The 20,938-nt window shown below is 38.7% G+C and overlaps 1 protein-coding gene across 1 annotated transcript in view; it reads right to left on the bottom strand.

The window, feature by feature from the left end:
• Positions 1-20,938, bottom strand: part of LOC131688871 (uncharacterized) — a 430,877-nt gene that overhangs the window by 48,395 nt on the left and 361,544 nt on the right. The window contains exon 4 of the mRNA XM_058973461.1: positions 9,942-10,126. Within this exon, the coding sequence (XP_058829444.1) occupies positions 9,942-10,126 (185 nt within the window). The remainder of the gene's footprint in view (positions 1-9,941; positions 10,127-20,938) is intronic.

Genomic DNA, 20,938 nt, shown 5'->3' on the forward strand with positions numbered 1-20,938 from the left:
ATCGCGTAGTAATTTTAACAAATGAACATAAAGTATCATACAGTTGGAATGGTAATTTCTTTTTCTTTCCAGAATATTCAAAAAAATGGCAAAATATGCAAAATATCCGCGTAGAAACATTTTTAGTGATGAAATCCTGAAAAATAATTTGTATGCTATAAATTAACATTTTGAGGGTATATTTAATTGATCAAACGTGGTTTTGTATTCTATTTGACCAGACCTACAACCTTTAACGAATCACTAGAAAAGTACATTCATTTTTGCCTTCTCATATAGAAAGGTTATGCAATCACTCTGAAAAACGTCAACCTAATCCCGGCCAAATTTTTTTTTTCGACTCGCATAAGGTTTCTGGATTTTAACAGGGGCGTAGTTGATGGTTTACGGAGAGGGGTTACATCCCCCCTCTACTGTTCACTCCCCTCCTTTAAAAATCTCCTTAAATCACCCCTCAGACCACCACCCCATCCAGCCCGCATACCCCTCCCTTTCAACCCCATCATCTTTAAACCACCACTATATCACAAAGCATACCAATTTAAGCTGGGGAGTCGTTCGTTCATGGGACTTTCGCCCTGCTCACATACCCACCCCCGCATGACAAAATGAGTTAGCAAGCAGATAACATTGATCTAGTGCTGATTGGGCTAATGGAGTATGGTATTTTTTTTTGTTTCAAGTGTTTCACCGTCGACACGTAGCTCATCAAGTTCGTGGCTGGCATGCCATTGTGTATAAGTGCAAAGCGTACTAAGAATATAATGGACATTTCCATAATTATGTTGAACATAAAAAGCCTCCGTGCCATAGTTTAGAGAAATGAGAAAGGCACAATTGCACCGCTAGGTGGATTAAAACAGATTTTTTAATTTTGTAGCACTGTGTTATCTATGTGAAGCTAATATATGCCTTTTTGCGACTCAACGAGTGTGTGTTGTCATAGCATGGATAGTAAAAAGAAGTTTTTAACGAATAGATGATTGTCGGCTCTAATCCAGGAATCTGATGACCGGATTTTTTTTCTAGATGTTACAAGTCATGAGTTAACAAAATGTAGCGCTGCAATGATAAGATTGACGGTGAAGGGCTGGGAATGTTAGGTGTAGAAGAAAGGAAATCTTTGTGAGTGTCGTAAGCAGCAAATTGATACGAAACCAAATGCGAGCGAAGTATTTTTGTATGTGAGAGTGTGCTATTGCTTTATTTTTTCGAGAGCGTTACACTCACCTTAAACTGTGCGTAAAAAGCTCCATGTTAAAAAAGGATTACATTTGGGCATGCGATTGAATGCAAAAACATATGCATATAGAAATATGTGACAAAGAACGCGGATAACAATAACTAACCACCTTCCGCGATGTCGTAATGTCTTTTAGTTAAGGATATTAAGCGACTTTTAAAAACCAAATAGTTCAAAATTAGTGCTATTCAAAATTTCTTATTTTTTATATGACAAATTAAAAAAATTTCAGCTTTCTGACGAAACTAAAAAAAACAATACAATTATTTTGGAGGTACTTACAATATTCTACAAATATGAAAAGCGTAGTCGTAACTAAAAGTTTACATCTATATGTTTAACTAGTGTTCATGAAATCTTAGAAACAACGATGTTATATCAGTATTTAGGTTCTAAATTTGAATGTTGCAATGGAATTTGCGTTTTGATTTCGTCTCACCCTAATCCGACAATAACTTAGTGACAGGACTAAGCCAGCGCCGGATTGACGCTAGCTCCAAACAACGGAAACTCTATTTGTGTTTTCGTGCAAACTCCTAGTCCTGCGTGATGTCCCGGAAAAAAGGAGAAATGTCCCGGAAGAAAAGGATCACACAAGGCAATGCGTTATGCACTACGCTAAAATTCTTTTTAGTGAAGAAAATTTTTGGCTAAACAAAGGAGAAATTAGTTGAGTTGAGCGGATTATATGTAGTTTTATCTTCCACCGGACCGCACTCGCGATTCGACATTGATTGATTCACATATTGAGTCACTGGAACGGATTTCCGCTCAAGCAAGCCCGGTTGATGAGATCCTGATTGTTGGTGATTTCAATTTCTCCGGATTAAAATGGCGCTCTGCTTCTGACGGATTTATGTTCGCTGATCCCGAACTGTCATCTTTTCATGCTGGTATCACCAGTTTGCTTGACTGCTACAGTCTAAATCTGCTGCGCCAAACAAATAATGTGGTGAATGAGAACAACAGAATCCTTGATCTCTGTTTTTCGAGCAAATCTGACTACGCGCCAAATGTTACAGCAGCACCGTTCCCCCTGGTAAAGACTGTTAGACACCACCCTCCCCTGCATATATTGCTTGAAGCGATTCGAGTGAAGCATGACTGCAATGCTTCTGACACCGTCAGCTATAATTTTAGAAAAGTCAACTATAATAGCATTATTGACTTCCTGTCGAATATCCACTGGACTGCAATTCTCGACAATGATGATGTCAACGTTGCAGTGCAGACCTTCTCCAATGTTATGAGCTATGCTATCGATCGCTATGTACCCAAAAGAAGTGGCCTTCAATCTAAGCACCCAGCGTGGCACACTGCCGAGCTGAGACGGTTAAAAGCGACTAAAAGAGCCGCTCTGAAGAAGTACTCCAAGTTTGGGGGCTACGTGCTGCGACAACACTACGTTCATGTTAACCAAGTCTATAAAAAGACATCGAAGCGTTGCCATGCTGATTACTTGCGATACGTGCAACGTAAGTTGAAGTCCGAACCTAAAACATTCTGGAAGCATGTAAACGAGCAAAGAAAGGAATCCGGGTTGCCTTCAACGATGAGCTATGGAGGACGTATGAGCTCTAGTTTCTGCCAACTATTCTCTGAAAAGTTCGCGAGTGTTTTCTCCAACGAGAAACTGACACCGACCCAGGCTTCACGCGCGGCTCTCAATGTATCTCAATCATACCAGTCTTTGAACTCTATCAATATCGACAATAATATGGTACAACTGGCGATTAGCAAAATGAAGGCTTCAACCTCGGCAGGCCCAGATGGTATACCAACTATTATTCTAAAAAAATGCTCTGCCGGTCTAATTGAACCTCTTTGTCATCTGTTTCATTTGTCGCTAACAACCGGAGTATTTCCCGAACTCTGGAAATCCTTCTTCATGTTTCCAGTTCACAAAAAAGGTGATAAAAAGGTAGTTGACAACTACCGTGGTATAACAACGCTAAGCGCTGTTCCTAAGCTGTTTGAAATGGCTGTGTTGGAATCCATCTCCAGCCACTGCAAACAGTATATCTCCGAGACTCAGCATGGATTTATGCCGAAACGTTCAACATCTACGAATCTTCTGTCGTTCACAACATATGTTACAGATGCCATGTCGGACGGACTTCAAACTGACGCTATCTACATGGACCTTTCAGCTGCCTTTGACAAGATTAATCACGCTATTGCAGTGGCAAAGTTGGATAGACTTGGCTTTGGTACTAATATTCTCCATTGGATGCAATCGTATCTCAGTGATCGTCGTCTAGTAGCCAAGATAGGTGATTGTGTATCCGAAGAGTATTCCGCAAGGCAGCCATCTCGGTTCATTGATATTTCTTCTGTATTTCAACGACGTCAACTTTTGTTTAGAAGGACCACGGTTGTCTTTCGCCGACGACCTCAAGTTATTCCATAGAATCCGGAATACTGATGATGCAACTTTCCTTCAACACCAACTGGTTACCTTTGCGGAATAGTGCGAGGTCAACCGAATGACCCTAAACCCCAAGAAATGTACGATCATTACGTTCTCGAGGAAAAAAACGCCAATTCGATTCGATTACTGTCTAGCTGAATCCACAATTGACAGAGCGAATTGCGTCAAAGATCTCGGAGTTTTTCTCGATGAACAACTGGCGTTTAAACAGCATATCAGCTATATTGTCGCAAAGGCATCACGCTGTTTGGGGTTCATAATGAGTTCATAATAATAATTCATATCTAAGCACTTTTCAGATATTTACTGCTTGAAATCTCTCTACTGCTCACTCGTTCGATCAACTCTGGAATATTGTTCAGTTGTGTGGAACCCTCATTATCTCAACGGTGTCCATCGAATTGAGACAGTACAGCGCAGATTTGTTCGGTTTGCCCTTCGTCGATTGCCTTGGAGCAACCCTCAACAGCTGCCAAGTTACGAAAGCCGGAGTTTGCTTATTGGACTCGATTCATTGCAAGTACGGCGGGATCTATTCCGTGCTATGACGATTTCGGATATTTTGCAAGATCGAATTGACTGCCCCGAGCTTCTCAGTGCGATAAACATGAACGTTCGCCCTCGCGTCCTCCGCAATACACCAAATTCTTTTTTTGCACGGGGGATGCGTTCCGTGCAAAAAAAAACCGTGTAAAAAAAATCCGTGTTATTTCGAGAAACCGTGTAAAAAAAATCCGTGCTATTTCGAGAAACCGTGCAAAAAAAATCCGTGCTATTTCGAGAAACCGTGCAAAAAAAATCCGTGTTATTGCGAGAAACCGTGCAAAAAAAATCCGTGCTATTTTGAGAAACCGTGCAAAAAAAATCCGTGTTATTTTGAGAAACCGTGTAAAAAAAATCCGTGCTATTTTGAGAAACCGTGTAAAAAAATCTGATTTTTTTTTATTTAACAGCTATTTTCTAATGGTATTTAACAATGAATACTGTTGGACATTTTAAATGCACAAGGGGGCTGTCAGTGTGCCCAGTAGAAGTTTTTTAATTTTTCGAGGTTTTTTTTAGAAAAATGTAAGTTTTTTTATTCGTTAAAAGAAGTTATTGTCCTTTGAAAAGCAATAGTTAAAATGGTAAAATGTTTCAACTATTTAGAGTTTGTTAACTTTTTGTAGATTACACTGTGCTACAGTGATTTTAAACTTTTAAAATGAACTAGTATAACAAATGCGATACAAAGTAATGTACACACGAAAATTTGAAGCAAACAAACATTTTTTGGGACCTTTGCCACAACAAAATTAGCTGCGTTGTCATTTTCAGCCGATTTTCGGTTTTGTAACATTTTTTGAACGAAGAAAACTAGACCTTTCGAACAGTATGCGGTCATATACAGTTTGGTAAGAAACATTGTTCGATTCTGGGACAACAATATCAAAATTGTATTTTTTGCGATTTTTTCATGTAAATGGTTATCTTCTCATTAAAAGAATTTTCATGAAAAGTAAAAAAATCATTTTGATGCAAAGACTCTTGCGCAATTGAAATGTCAGAAATTGTCAATTTTCAACGGCCTATTGATTGGCTTTTACTTAATTAAATACTCTTTCCTGGAAAGAGGCAGCATTTGCCATTTTGCAATGTTGACATTTGCCATTTTGCAATGTTTGATTAAAAATTCTATATAGTTGAAGTTGAAAAATTCGCTATTTTTCACTTAGCGAATCTAGTTTTTTTAACGACTGCAACCTATGCCTTGGTGGATATCGGTCCGTCCCGCGAGGCAAACTTTGCAAAATCGTACGAAATTGCGACTATCTGCCAATTAAACACCGATCTTCAGGAGGACGATAAAGTTTTGTGCATGTGTGTCTCAAAAAGTGTGATGTCCTCTAATTTGTCTACTTCTAAAAAATATTCTCCTGCCAGTGCGTTTGAGTCGTCTATATCTATACTAAACCAATTTAGAATTAGAACCGCCTTTGTCTCTATTCTTTTCTTTCGTCTCCTAGGTCTGAAGCGGATCAATCGACTATTAATAAATATGATAAAAGATGCCAGCAGTATTGGCCCTTATTCGCAAATACTTTATTCACTACAACTGTGCTATATTTCTTCTCGATCTTATAACAGAATTTGAAAATCTCTGTTCTAAATAGTCGATATTGGTAGTTGTTATGATGTACAATACATTAGGAAAATACGCTAAAGTAGTGACAATATTTTTCAGTTCCACAGATACAATCTCCCTTTATTGGATACTTCAGAGTTATTCGCATCTGCTCTCGGAGACCACCAATCCTCCAAACACATTTCAACCACTGAGCATTCAACTCGAGCATATCACACCGAGGAAGCGATTTGTTATTTCCAAGAACCAAAGCTCGAGTGAAACAATCAACATTCTCGTAGGTGCCAGTCCTGCACATCTTCTTGGAACCAGCTAACATATCCAAGCTCGACAGCTAGCTGAAGTCACATATATCTCCACCCAAGCGAAGTGATCAATTCGCTTGTAAGTAGGACCACTCATCTACAAACCAGTCATGAACACATCCGTACCAACGAGAATGGATCATACCAGACGAAGGCCACAGGTCCAGCACCAACTTGTCCCATCTCAGTAAAAAAATAGACTTGTGCCTGTTCCTAACTCTTTGAAAGCTCTATTTAATCAGAGATCACTAATTGGTTGATAAAAAGAAACATCAGTCGTTATCTACTCAGACCAAACAATACGTATTGCGTATCCCTGCATATTAAAATCTCCGCTATCAGTTTCTAGCTTATCAAACTGAACAAGCAAAATTAATATACTTTGTGTAGTGGCACTACCCGGGGAACTTGGCCAAATACCAATTGCTCCATTGCCAATGCGATGTGATATATGAACCGGAATATTATTTGATGATGTCTAAAAAGCATACAATCCTATACAAACCATAGCCCAACATTATTGATTTTCAACTACCATAACTTGAATTTTGATTAACAACTCTTTTCCTAAAATTGAAAAATACGTGATTTTTACACATTGGCAGATCATCCCCATTTGTATTGCAAATATCCAATGCCATTAATTTTCAGCTGCCGTTACTAAATGCCTATTAAAAAAAAATATTTTTTTTGCACGGTTTCTCGAAATAACACGGATTTTTTTTGCACGGTTTCTCAAAATACCACGGATTTTTTTTGCACGGTTTCTCGAAATAACACGGATTTTTTTTACACGGTTTCTTGAAATAACACGGATTTTTTTTGCACGGTTTCTTGAAATAACACGGATTTTTTTTACACGGTTTCTCGAAATAGCACGGATTTTTTTTGCACGGTTTTTTTTTCACGGGATGATCAAATCATTAAACTGGTATATCGAAATAGGTATTTTATACATAAAAATCGTGTTATTTTGCAAAACCGTGCAAAAAAAGTCGTGCAAAAAAAATCCGTGCAAAAAAAGTGCGTGCAAAAACAGAATCCGGTGTAATTTATTCCTCCGATTACCTCTTCGCCGGACTAACTATGGAGTAAACGGTGCCATCATTGGTTTGCAGCGGACCTTCAACAGAGTGTTATCCGAGTTCGATCTTCACAATCCACGTAGCAGATTACAATTTGACTTTTTAAATAGATTAAGAAATTATCATTAGGACTACACTGTGTCTGTTGATATTAATTAATTATAAATAAATAAATAAATAAATAATAACTGTTAGTACTCAAATTAAACGAAATAATATTTTTTCAACAAAGGTTGCCTAAGCCAAGCTTCCAAACAGAGTTGTTTGTAAACAAAATAGGTGTGAAGAACATCATAGTTAGTGTAATATTGATAAAACAGCTGTTTCTTTGAGTGCACATATAATAAATCAAATGTTATGTCAGAGTAATTTAAGTACTGCCAAAATGTTTGCTAATGATTCGCGGAAGATATTGAGAAGAAGACTGTGTTTAATTCATTGTAATTAAGACTAGTATAATCATGTTCCAATTAAGACATTTTTCAAAATGTTTGTCTTCATGCTATTCATCGCGGACCCCAACTCGAAACATCACGGTTCCTAAAGCGTATCAAGCCAAATCATTCATAACAACATTCAAAGAGCACTTAGCAGGTCCCGACCCAGCAGTTTGCTGATTTAGCTATGATTCACTTGTTTATTTAATTACCAGCTAAAGTGATTCGAAACTAGTTCGACCATTCTAGCTATAGTGTCTAGCAACTGTGCCACGCCAAACACCAAGCAGTGCACCAAGCAGCGACAGCACAGCAAACGACCCGGCAACTAGCACCTCTGCACACAAATATAACTTTCGAATGTAGATTTCACCGTTTGCACTAGAAATTTGCTTCAGTTTCGGTTTTCGCTAGTATCGAGCGAGCAGCAGCTCAGGAATCAGGGAAAGCGCCGGCAATGAATAACAAACAGATTTGGGGATTTCTATAATTGGTTTTCCCCCTAAAATGGGACAGATCTAGGCAGGGCAACAGATTGCGTGTTGCTGCTGCACCCAGCGCCAATGCGGAGTATTTCAATCGATGTCATTTGTTGCTGCATAAATTTCTAATCGATTCGGCACCGAAAAACAAACAGTTTCAGGGCCGAAGGTTTATCATCCGGACAGCAATAAATTGCGGTTTTTGGTTGGAACGGGAAATTCGATATGCACTAGTCAACTGGGAGGCGGTGGGTAGTTTGAACAGAGACCAGTATAAAAGCATCGAAGCTATGAAGCTTGTTTCTCGATGCAAAGTGAACATCAAGATTGCTTAGCTGTGTGCTATGCACGATGCATATACTGGGAGAGTACCTGCTAGTATGATATCATTAAAAGATCGTCATAAATAATTCTGTGTCTTGAAAATCTGATTGTTAAGGTTTAATAACTTTGAAATATGCCCTAATTGAAATCTACTTCTTTCTACCGAACTCAAATTAATTCGCCTGAAAATAATCTCTCAAGCTTACGGAAAAGATTCCGGCTCAACGTTCACTTAATTTCGAGTGTGACAACGCTTTGCCGTACCTAGAAACGAGACAAAGTAAACGACTTCCTAGAAACCAAGCATCCCGTGAAACATTATTCTTCTTAAGCACAGAGATTTGTGTCTCCATCTCCCGGGTAGCCACAAGTAGGATCATTTATTCACCACCTAACAGGCAACTGTTTCGTGGAATAAAACTCTCTTTTTCTTCCCGTACCGAAACCTGCCCAGTTCCAGCAAAGGAAACTGATTTCTGACTGCGAAACAAACAACGCAAAGTTTTGTAATACCGAAAGATGAATCGTGTAACTTTTCGCTTGTTCGGTCCGAAGAAAAAAAAAGTTTCGCTAGCAATACTAGCTTAAAAATACTTCACAAATCCGATTACTATTTTGGGTTGCACGGAACCACACCGAAACCGGGCGCCGTGCATTTTTTATTTTCGGGCAAGACTATTTCTTTCCGTCCTCACACATTCACCGGAGGTCGCGTAGTTGGCGTCATCATTTGTGCCAAAATAAATTGAATTCGCGAAATCCATTTCCCAACTGGAGCAACGTTGCACCGAGCCAGGTTTGTAAAAAAATAATTAAATTCTAGCTTTTTTACAGCTTTACAGCAGACCTCGCAGGTCGGGGCAGTGTTTTTCCCAGATTTGCCGTGCTTCGGCTGTTTATTTCCATTCCCTATCCTGAACAACAATCGCGTGAGTGGTTGCCTAGCAGTAGTACACCAGCAACAACAACCCATTTTTTATTCAACGCTAGGCAGAAATGGAATGTTTGCTGCTTTTCTCATTTCCTGTAGCATACACTTTCCGGCTCGAGATTTGGGATATTGCTTCCTGCTGCAATCGTTGTACTTGTAATGCATAGCTTGGTCACTATCCGATGGATCAGAATAGAACTGTACTTTTTCCGACTTTTCCCGCTCGGTCTACAATAGTTGGAAACCTAGATTGTGCGCTTTACCAACAAACTGCCAGTGAGAAGCAGCGGCAAGAGTTAACATTTCCGGTCCATGCCAAGGCACTAGCAACGATAGTACAGGATGCGAACAACCCTTTATCTTTACATCTAAAATTGCATTTCCGTGTTCGTGAGGCAGCTACACTACAAAAACACACGTCGGCATTTTCTGCTGACAGTTCGTTCCGAAATGTTGTATTCACCTTTTAGCGGCGATTTGAACTCGAGTGGATGCGCGTAGTACTTGGACATGGGAATGAGTAACCATGCGTCTCCGTTAAGGAAGAAAAAATATTTTTTGTTTGTTTGGATACTCACCAATCATCAATAAGGCAGCCGTCAGATGTGAGGTAGGTGAGCCGGCAAGTCCGGTCGCGCCGAGTGCTGCACCGCCCAGAGCGCACGCCACACCGCCCAGGGCCACCACCGCGATGAGCGCCCGCAGTGGTGGCCCGGCAAACCAGTGACCGCAACAACCTTTCCGGGAACGTTCCGATGGTGAGCTGAAAGCAGATAGAGGGTAAAGGTTGTAGTTGATGATTTGTATTAAATAGTGGTTATATATTTGAAATTTTTTAGTCACAAATATCAGGAAGTCGTTTGCTACCTTTCTCATGCAGAGAAAAACAATGCAACATCCACACAGATGTCTGCGCTTACCTAGTCTGGGACGACAGAATTATGCATCAAGCACACTACGCTTCTATGAATGACGTCATCAACGACTATTTAAGGAACAGAATATGTCAGACAAGCTCATGATTCTTCGTCGTTTGTTCGTGCAGTAAATACGTGCTAGTATTTCGCTCTCGCAATTTATCTCTTGTTATATACACGTAGTGGGTAACAAAAAGGACCGTAACCGACTTAAGAAGAAAATAATACCGGGCGCTGACGGTCGGGCAGCGAATTTTCACAGCTGGGTGTCAGCCCAAAAAGAAACATCAAACAAGCTTCATTCACTTGAGGAGTGAGTGTTCATCGTTTGGATTAATAAACGATATCAGCGTACCCATCGCTAATGGGTCGTCGGAACAGTTTCCAGCATCGCAGAAACCATACCCCAGATCAGGCTGCTAGATCGAGTGCAGCAGAAATCAAACTTCCTCCACAAAGTGGAAAAAAAGTGCCACTCGACACGCTTGTCGGCAATTTCGGCTGGGTGGACGTTGGATCTGAATTTAAACTATTCTGAATCGGAACCTCTGATACAAGCAGTTTCCGACTGCCGCCTATCGGATGACGAGAAGAGACGATAACGCTAAAAACTGTCCGGACTGTCTTTTTCTAGTTCACCTCAAGAAAGCAACAGTAACGCTTAATGCATTATAGGCAATCCGCTCTCTATTTTTATATTATTATCGTGGCGGCCATCGTGAAGTAATGCAGTGTCAGCGTTGCCTCTGTTTCGGACATGGCACACGACTGAATTCTAATAATCACCTTCTCTCTCGATGTTCAAATGTAGTGTCCGGTTAATCTAAACTGGGTTGACTAATAGAAACCTACTAAAATCACAATTATATTGTTCAAGATGTGTGGATCGGTGCATGAAATTAGCGGTTACCAATCACGAAATGGGTTTAGTTGGGTGTTGCAAAATCCGTTTTTTTCGGCTCGGTGTATGAAGTTGGCGGCAGACAATCACGAACTGATTTTGGTCGGGTGCTTAAAATCGAGTTTTTCGTCGTGCATGCTACTCTCTAACCATCAGGATGAAAATAGTTTCCTCTGCTAGTAGTAGGTAACGACACAAACTGATTCATCCACCAGCCGTGTACAGTTCACAAATATTTTCTTCCCGGTATTGTACAGCCCTTTGAGGACCCTGTACGCTCTAAAAAGCTCAACACAAAATGAAACAAAACTGTAGCGGACCTATATTTAAAATTTCTCATCATTTCAGTGTCCGGTTGGTGCATCATATTGACGACTCTGACCGATATGAGCTGAAACTTTTCCCCATTTCCAAGCAGTTTTCGAAAGATTTTTTCGTTATTAATGCATGTCATACATAACTCAAAATTTTAAACAACATTGTTGAACTTATTTTCGACAAATTTCGAAAATTAATTCTATCTAGTATGATATGAAAAGATATGAGTGTTCTAAACCTTACACGACTTTCATCCTGAAATTTTGAAAAGGGTCCGTATATTGAAAGATAAGTCGTTAGTCACGACAAAAACGGAACAGCACTTCATAGTACAATGGACTCCACTTCGGTACAATTTTAGAAGAAGCACACTTTTATTGGCCTACTTTGGGGTCCTAGAAATAATGTCACTATTGAGTTACTTAGTGCTTTGGAATGCACAGGGGTCTAGAATGTAAATTTAGCAGGAATTTCATCTTTTTGCTAAAATTAAACGATTTAGCCTTACAATATGTTTGGCAAAGTTGTTGTACTTTACAAGCCCCTTATTTTGGTTGAAACAGTAGCTAGGGTGGTTCTAATTTTAGCAATATTTAACATGGAACATTTGAACGGTTCAAGATAGGGCTTCACTATCTTCGATGAACTTGTAGAACAACACATTTTAGACAAATTTGCTGAAGACACACAAGCTCTAGCTTTAATACTTTCCATTGCCCGACAAATCCAAATGTAAGCTTTAGGGTGTTCCTTAAAACGGTATTATTTCTATAAAAAGTTTTCATTTCACACTAAAGTACCCTTTGGACAACGGTGCAAAATTATTTTAAGGTTCGTAATTTTCTTTAAAACACCAACTATCAAAAAAACCTATTTTAATCCACCTAGCGGTGCAATTGTGCCTTTCTCAATCATGAATCACGAGAATGTGTGCGTTGTTTATATTCATTAAAAACTTTTAAATGCATATATTACATTTTATTATTATACATCACATGACAACTATATACAGGAAAATAAATCATTATTCGAGTTCTAAAATTTTGTAAAAGAAAAAACAGCCACGGTAATATTGAACTGAAAAAAGGTGCGAAATCGGCAAAGTCCCAAAAAGTCGATTATTATAAAAAAAAAATTTTTCGAGATAACATAAAATCTCGACGTTTCATGCATTTTAAAGATGTTTGGCATCAAAAATACGAATTCGATTTCTGAAATTTCATGAGGTCCCCGCTTGAAAAAAAAATTGAGTTCCGGCTTATATGGGAATTTCATATGTGACCGGACGATTTAGTCTATATTTCCGAACCCATATAAGCGATCCGTACGAAATTTTATTGACATCTATGGGGATATTATAGCTATCATTTGGGACTAAGTTTGTGAAAATCGTCCCAACCATTTTCGGGAAACTGATGTGAGTTCGTAAATTTTGAAAGATGGCCGCTTTTCCCGGGCACTTCCGGAACCGTCTATGGTGGTCAATGTAGTCAACGAAAGTTTGGTTGGCCGTCGGTGACCTAGAACAGCAAATTTAAGTTGTTTGAGAGACATTTTAGCGAAATTTTTACCTTTTTTGCTTTCATCGGAGTATCGGTTTGAATCACAATTTGCTATGTGATCGCACGCCACAACCTGTAACTCCGGAACCGGAAGTCGGATCGGGATGAAATTAAATAGCCATTTACGGGGACGCAATACCTTTCATTTGAGGCCAAGTTTAGCCGAATCGGTCTAGCCATCTCCGAGAAACCGATGTGACTGTTATTCTGAATTTAGATACTTCCGCCGGGGCTTCCGGAACCGATGTTGGTGGCCAATGTGGCCAAATAGACTTTGAATGGATGTTAGTGACCTAATACTACAAATCGAAGCAGTTGTGGTCATATTTTGGAAAAATTTTCACCTTTAAACATTCATTGCAGAATTTATTAAAATCGACATTTTCTGCGTGTTCGTACTCATCACCCTGTAATTCCGGAACCGGAAGTCGGATCCATTAGAAATTCAATAGCAGCCTATGGGAACGTTGCACCTTACATTTGAGACTAAGTTTGTCAAAATCGGTTCAGCCATCTCTGAGAAAAATGAGTGACATTTTTGGTCACATACACACACACATACGCACATACACACACACATACATACATACACACATACATACACACACAGTCATTTGCCGAACTCGACGAACTGAATCGAATGGTATATGTCACTCGGCCCTCCGGGCCTCCGTTAAAAAGTCAGTTTTCAGAGCAATTGCAATACCTTTCTATTGAGAAAGGCAAAAATTCGTTTGAAAGTTATGAGAACTTTATTATAAAAAAAATAAAACTTTTTCAAGTAGCATTATCTTCGATTAAGACACTTACACTAAATACCGTTCTTGTCATATGATATAGCATGCGTTGTAGTATAGATCGCAAAAAATGGCAAACACGATATTTTTACGTCTTGCATTATTTACTCATAAACCAGTTTATTTTTAGATGACTTTCTAACGAGAGATGCTAGAGGTTCGGTACATTGAGACAAAATGCTCTCCTTCAAAATATCTGAAAGTATTTCTAACGTGATCTTAATGAAAAATTAAAACAGCAAAAGTTATACAAAGAAAACCATTTTTTAAGAAACACCCTTTTTTAGTAAATTTCTTGTAAAATGAAAAGTACACGACATAGAGTTCCAGTGTCTTCGATAGTTTTTTAAAATTCTATTTTCTGCGAAGCTCTATCTTGAAACATTAAAAAGTTTATTTCATGATTTTAAAAAAATTAGAGCCACCCACATCAAAACGCTAGCATCTATTATTCAAAAGATATAAGTACTTATAATATCAAAAATAGATTTTTTGTAATCAACTTTATGAACTTTTAAAAAAATAACGTATTGTTATTTTTGGCGAATTAGTGCTCATAACTCTTCAGCAAAAATAGTTAGATATGTGGTGGCATGAAAAAAAGTTGTTCGCCTTAAAACAATCTTAAAGTTGTCTGAAGACTACTTCACTTTTAAATCAACACCGCAAAAGTCATTCGAAGAAAACAGTTTTTCTGAGAAATGCTACGAAACACCCTTTAATTTTAAAATAAAAGTATAAGTTGTAAAATGAAAAGTATGACAGGTAGAACTCACATGTCTTCAGAAAACTTTTCTAAAATTTGTCGTTCTACAACTTTGCTGAAGGCTATTTGGCTCTAGCTAGAATGATTAAAAGGAATGATTAAAAGTTATTTTTTATCTTGGTAGAATTGGAACCACCTAACTGTTTTTTTAACAAAAAGAAGGGGTCCACAAACTACGAAAACTTCTCCAAAGGCTTATTAAGGCTAAGTTGTTTAGTGTTAGTAAAATCTCAAAATTCTTGCTGAATTTGCATTCTGGACCACTGTGTAATGGTAATCAGTATTTCTATGACCTCACATGGACTATAATTCCAAAGTATTGTATTGTTCAGTTTGGAGGTTTTGTGTGGTACCAGATACGACGAAAAATTGACCTTCGGACCTTCAAATGGGCGTAGTGTCCTTTGCCTACTACCAAAATATCAGTCCCGTACTCGTATAACCAATATCATTTGAATTGGGTTCGCAGCACATGGCACGTCTTGAGGCGACCAACGAGCACCGACGACAACAAAATGCACTATATTTCTCCGGCGATGGCGAGCAACATGCGCGATGCACCGCACAAAATACCCAACCGGTTCAGTCTCTATTGTGAGAGCGATCGACAAGTGCCGATAGCAATGTTGCAGCTCTCGTAGGAAACGATCCACCCATACTGGAGGATCCGCCTAAAGCAGAATTCAAATATCTGGAGATGTACCCCCGACTGGGCAGGTAGCGACGTTGGCATGCACGATTTGCTTATTTGCAAAAAAGGGGGATGCTGAATATAATAGAAGCACAGCGAGAATTGGATTGTAGTCTACTTAGGTATTTATCCCAGGCTGGCAATATTCTAGCACAATATAGTACTTAAGCCTAGTAGTCCGCGTAAGATAACAGAATATATTTGAGCAGCCTATTTCTAAGTTATAAGTGAGGCCAGATATGATGAAAAAGTCACTAATCGGCATTCGAATGACCCTAGTAGTTCTCACCTATCACCAAATTATCAGCCCTGTAATCGTGCAACCAATGCCAGTCTAACTAGGTTCACAGCGCATTGTGTACGCTTCTTCTGCGAGAGGTAATAAACGAGCACTGACGCGCGGCACTGAACACGACATCCCTAAGACGAGAGCGCTCTTAAAGTTAGTCAACAGTTAGTTAAAAAAATTAAAAAAGCTGTATAAATGAATGCAACAGGAGAAATATCAATGAGGTTACAAAGAAATTTAAGAATATAGATTTTATCATAACATGATAGTCTTAAAAAAACTTTGTAACATGTTATGTATAGTAAAAGAAACTCTGCACAAGAAATAGGAGTAAAAATTAGAAAAAAATAAGAAACATTCAAAACGTGTATAAAAATATATTCATTCTCGATGCTGTTTGCACCACTAAGTGGCCTAAATTCTATATTTGCAACGAGATACGAAAGCCTTTGAAATACTGTATAACTTCGCAGAACGTCAGATTGCACTATCTCTGACCATTGTAAAGATAGAACTATTACCTTGAATTAATTTTGATTACTGGCGCATTTTCAAATGATTACATCTGCATTTTTCAAATGATAAATTTGCATTGCATTTGCATGCATTTTTCAAATGAAAAAAGAAAATATTTTTTGCTACTGTACAACTTTGTAGAACATCCAAATGATCCATCTTTTACCGTTGTAAAGATAGGAGTATTCCCTTTAAATTGCTTGGCTCACTACCGCCACCTTGTGGAGAAATCCTGAAACTTTCCAGTGAAACCAAAAAGTCCTTTTATTCCTCTACAACTTTGTGGAACATCATAACTTTCTATCTCTCATCGTTTCAGAGATATATGAGTTTTTCCTAACTTTGTCCGCACTTCACGCGTGGTTCACATACATGAGATAAGCGGAGTACGCCCTTTGCGAATGTTAAGCAGCAGTATCCAACTTTAAACGTTAATAACTCTTTAACGGTTGGTTGGATTGCCTTGGAGTCTTCGATAAACTTGTTCAGCATATCTTCAAGAGCTTAACTCCTTCCTAGGTCAGTGATCGGAAGTTTACAGCGACCTCTAGCGGCGATTTTGCGAACCGCGAGTGTTTCCCCATGCATTTTGGCCAAAAATCCCATACAAACTTTAAGCCCTTTTGGGGGAGGGGTTAGGGTTAACCGATTTTGCTCAAATTTGGACAGTGTCATTTTTTTATGATTTGGAACGACGCTAGGGGGTGTAGGTTGCGATTTTTTTTTCATATAAATCATTGTCGCATTGTCTAATATACACCTTTAAAGAGGAATGTTCGACAACTTTTCTTACGGTCAACGAAAAGAAGAAAAAGCGGATCGGAACATCGGTTAAAGCCCACGTAACGAAAAAAAGGATTACGATTGGAAACTTGGCACATCGAACTGAAAGTCACTTTGCTTCCTTGGGTTCGAACGAATCCTACACGATGAGCTGAAAACGCACGACTTCAAAATCTTAGCATTGTATGAACTTTGCTTGGCGGGATAGAATCTGTGGAAAAGCGGGCATTGTGCGATTACATTTTACTAGAGCAACGGCACAGCAAACGAGTTGGGAATCAGCTTTGTAGTGCTTGGCAAGATGCGCCAAAGCGTAATCAAGTAGCATTGAGTCAGCGAAAGGATGTGTGTGGATCAAAGGCCATTCCTACAACTACATTATCGTCAACGCCCTCACGAAGCGAGAACCGAGAACGAGAAAGATGCATTTTACGCGCATTTGGAGCCCGCGGTAGAATGTGAAGCTCCTCTTCAGTAACATGAACGCCACCATTGATATCACCTGATTAACAAACTGAGAACCAAATAGACCACGTTCTAATGAACGGAAATGTCTTCTCCGACATCACAAATGGTCGCACCTTCCGCAGTGCGAATATAGATTCGGAATCGCCTACAGGAACATCGGAATACCGAGGCGATGGAGCATCTATAAAGAGTTAGGAAAATTCTACGAGTAGGTAAATCGCTCGAGCAAAGGCTATGTGCCACGGACCGACAAATGAAGAGATACTAATGGAGATCTTCTCATGACCGAGTGGGAGCTGATCGATAAGTGTATTATGACGAGCATCAAAATAGCAGTAGACGACGACAGAATCGCAAGAATCAGTCTGGGGACATGCGCAACCGACGACAGATTTCCAGCGCCGGATCTACCTAAGATTCATGAGGATATCGGACGGTTGAAGACTGATAAAGACGCTGGCAATGATCAACTGCCGTATGAACTGCTGAAACAAGGAAGAGAGGCGTTGGTTAGAGCACTTCACTGGGTGGTTTCGTGGATCTTGAGAAACAAATTTTACCGGACGATTGGATGGGCGAAGTAGTATGGCCTATTCATAAAAATCCGTTTTAATCCACCCAGTTGTGCAATTGTGGTTATGTTGAATATAATGATGGAAATGTCTATTAGATATTCAGTGCGATTTACACATACGTACAATATGAATCGACAGCTCGTCGCTGTTGTGCTATCTTATGACAAACGCCATTTTGGGGTCAACTGAGTTAGATATGCCACATTACTTGCCTAAAAAATCTCTACAAAGTGGCGTTTACAGAATTTTGACATTCTGCTTGGTTACTGAGATATAGCGAGAAACGTGCTGAGAAATTTTTAATTTTTTGCTTCAAATGGCTGTGTCTGGGGATTGGCTCAAATTATCTTTATATATGAGAAGTTTTTATATGTAAAACAATCTGATAAACACAATGGCATAATCATTTTCGAAACAAAAATGCACGAACTGTGAGAAAAATGCAATTTAAGTTTTAAACTGTAAATATAGCATATTTGGCAACACTGTAATTAAAAATAACTATTTTTTCTAGATTCCCTGACTCATTTCCTTCAAAATGCATCTCACCGATTGTTTATAGACCAAATGAAACCAAAGATATGAATAAAAGTTAATAATTGATGATTTTTTATATGGAAAATTTTCTATGCACGATTATGACACGCCATACAAATTTTGTCATCAATACACACCTATGACATGTGTGAGGCCGACTTTTGTTTACATTTTTAAAGAAAACTCGCAATGTAGTTAACCGATTTTCGTAATATTTGAGAGATTAATGCAGAATAGATAGAAGCATCATTTGTTTTCTTTGAATTGTTTTTACCATTTATTAGGTTCAAGATATTCAATCTCAAACTTTAAAAATCGTTTTTCTCGAAATGTGCAAAATGGCGCTTGTCATAAGATAGCACAACAGCGACGAGCTACGAACTTGAGTTGCTACGTGTCGACGCTGAAACACTTGATACCAGCGGCGGATCCAGGAGGAGGGTTCGGGGGTTTGAACCCCTCCAAAAAATTAGTTTCTCAACTCAAAATCATTTCAAACCAAATTTTTCACTGGTTTTTCAGACCCACTAGGAAAATTTATTCTAGAGGAATTAGAAATTTTTTTTCGCGTATTAGGGGTACTTGATGAGGGAAGGGCGGTTTAGGGAAGGTTGGTGAGTGATGTGGGGAGGGGTGCCCCTCACCGTACCCCCTAAGTTGTCGATGTTCAGAGTAGTTGCATAACCTTTCAATAGGAGAAAGGCAAAACGGTGTTAATCGGGATTGCTGCAACTATTTACCGAGCAATCCCATTGCTCGGTGTTCTCCCAAATTCTTTGGCGCCGCCAATCACCGTTAGCAAGCGAGTTCGTTGAGAAATTTGGCATATAATGTCCAAAAACGGATTTCCGGACAAACGACAATAGATCGAGTGATGTGTGATGAGTAGTAGAAATACTTACGAGTCCTTTCAAAACTCGGAAAGGGCTACAGCAAGGTGTGATAATATTTGGGACCGCCAATAATGACACCAACAGAGAAATTTGGAAACGTATTCTAGCAAGTGAACGCTGTTTCTTTGGACTTCGAAAAACTCTTCGATCAAAGAATGTACGACATGAAGTAAACCTCATTAGACCGGTTGTCCTCTACGGTCACGAAACCTGGAGTATGCTGGCGGGACACCAACGCGCTTTTAGTGTTTTCGAATGGCACGTGTTGAGAACGATCTACGATGGGATGCATATGAAATTTATTTATTTATTTATTTCAAGTCGTCAATCAGATGTAGACCGGTTTCTTACAATAATTATTAAACTAACTTAGCACTAGTTAAAATTTTGGTTTACATTAAACTGCTGCTTAAGTTTTGTTTTCGACATAGTGAAGTCAATGCTTTCGCAATGTTTGTTGTAAATATTCATCATTTGGTTTAAAGGGCCAAACTTGGCATAATTGGTGCGATGGCGAATTGTACAAAAGATGCTGCGGTTACGTAGTTGTCGAGAAGGAGCATAAAAATTTAGTTTCGATAAAAGTTCGATTGAATCAATACGATGTGATACAATGTCGTTTACAAATGATACCATAGAAAATTCACGATGATCTTTCAAGGTTTGAATGTCAATTAGCATGCACCGTGCTTCATAAGATGGCAAATGTAGTCCAGTCCAACCTAGTTTACGAAGAGCGAACATCAAAAACTGCTTTTGTACTGATTCTATCCGGTTTGCATGTGTTGCTGAAAAAGGCGACCAAACTATACTACAATATTCTAGTGTTGAACGCACATAGGCTACATATAATGTTTTTATTGTGTAGGGATCTTGGAAATTATAGCAGAAGTGTTTAATAAAACCTAGTGTGCTGTTTGCTTTGTTAATTATTGTGTTATAATGATCTATGAATGTTATTTTAGAATCTATAATAACTCCTAGATCTCTTATTCTGTCACACTTTTCTACTTGTTGATTTCCCAATAAGATTCTATTGTTCTGTATATTATTCTTTCTACTCAATGTTATGGAATTACATTTTTTTACATTCAGTTTCAGCAGGCTTTTATTACACCATGTATAAAATATATTTACTTCGTTTTGAAATGTCTGAAAGTCTTCACCATTTCTTATTTCTAGAAATAGTTTCATATCATCAGCATATATAAGAACTTTTACATTTTTTAGAATGAAGGAAATGTCGTTAACAAATAAAATAAAGAATAGCGGGCCCAAATGAGACCCTTGAGGGACTCCTGATGTAACTTGAATTGGGATTGATTTTATCCCTTTAAATCTAACAGCTTGTTCACGATTTGTAAGATATGATTGTACCCATGTAAGAAGTCCTGGCTCAAACCCCATTTTTTCTAATTTAAAAAGTAGCATGGGTATGTCGATGCGATCAAATGCTTTGCTAAAATCTGTATAAAGAGCTTCAACGTGGTTGTTCACGCACTTCACAACTCTTCTTACTTACTGAATCTTTTAGAAAGTTTTGCCGTTGTTTTCACCTGCTT

Source organism: Topomyia yanbarensis, chromosome 3 (genome assembly GCF_030247195.1).
Source record: "Topomyia yanbarensis strain Yona2022 chromosome 3, ASM3024719v1, whole genome shotgun sequence".
Classification (NCBI taxonomy): Eukaryota; Metazoa; Arthropoda; class Insecta; order Diptera; family Culicidae; genus Topomyia; species Topomyia yanbarensis.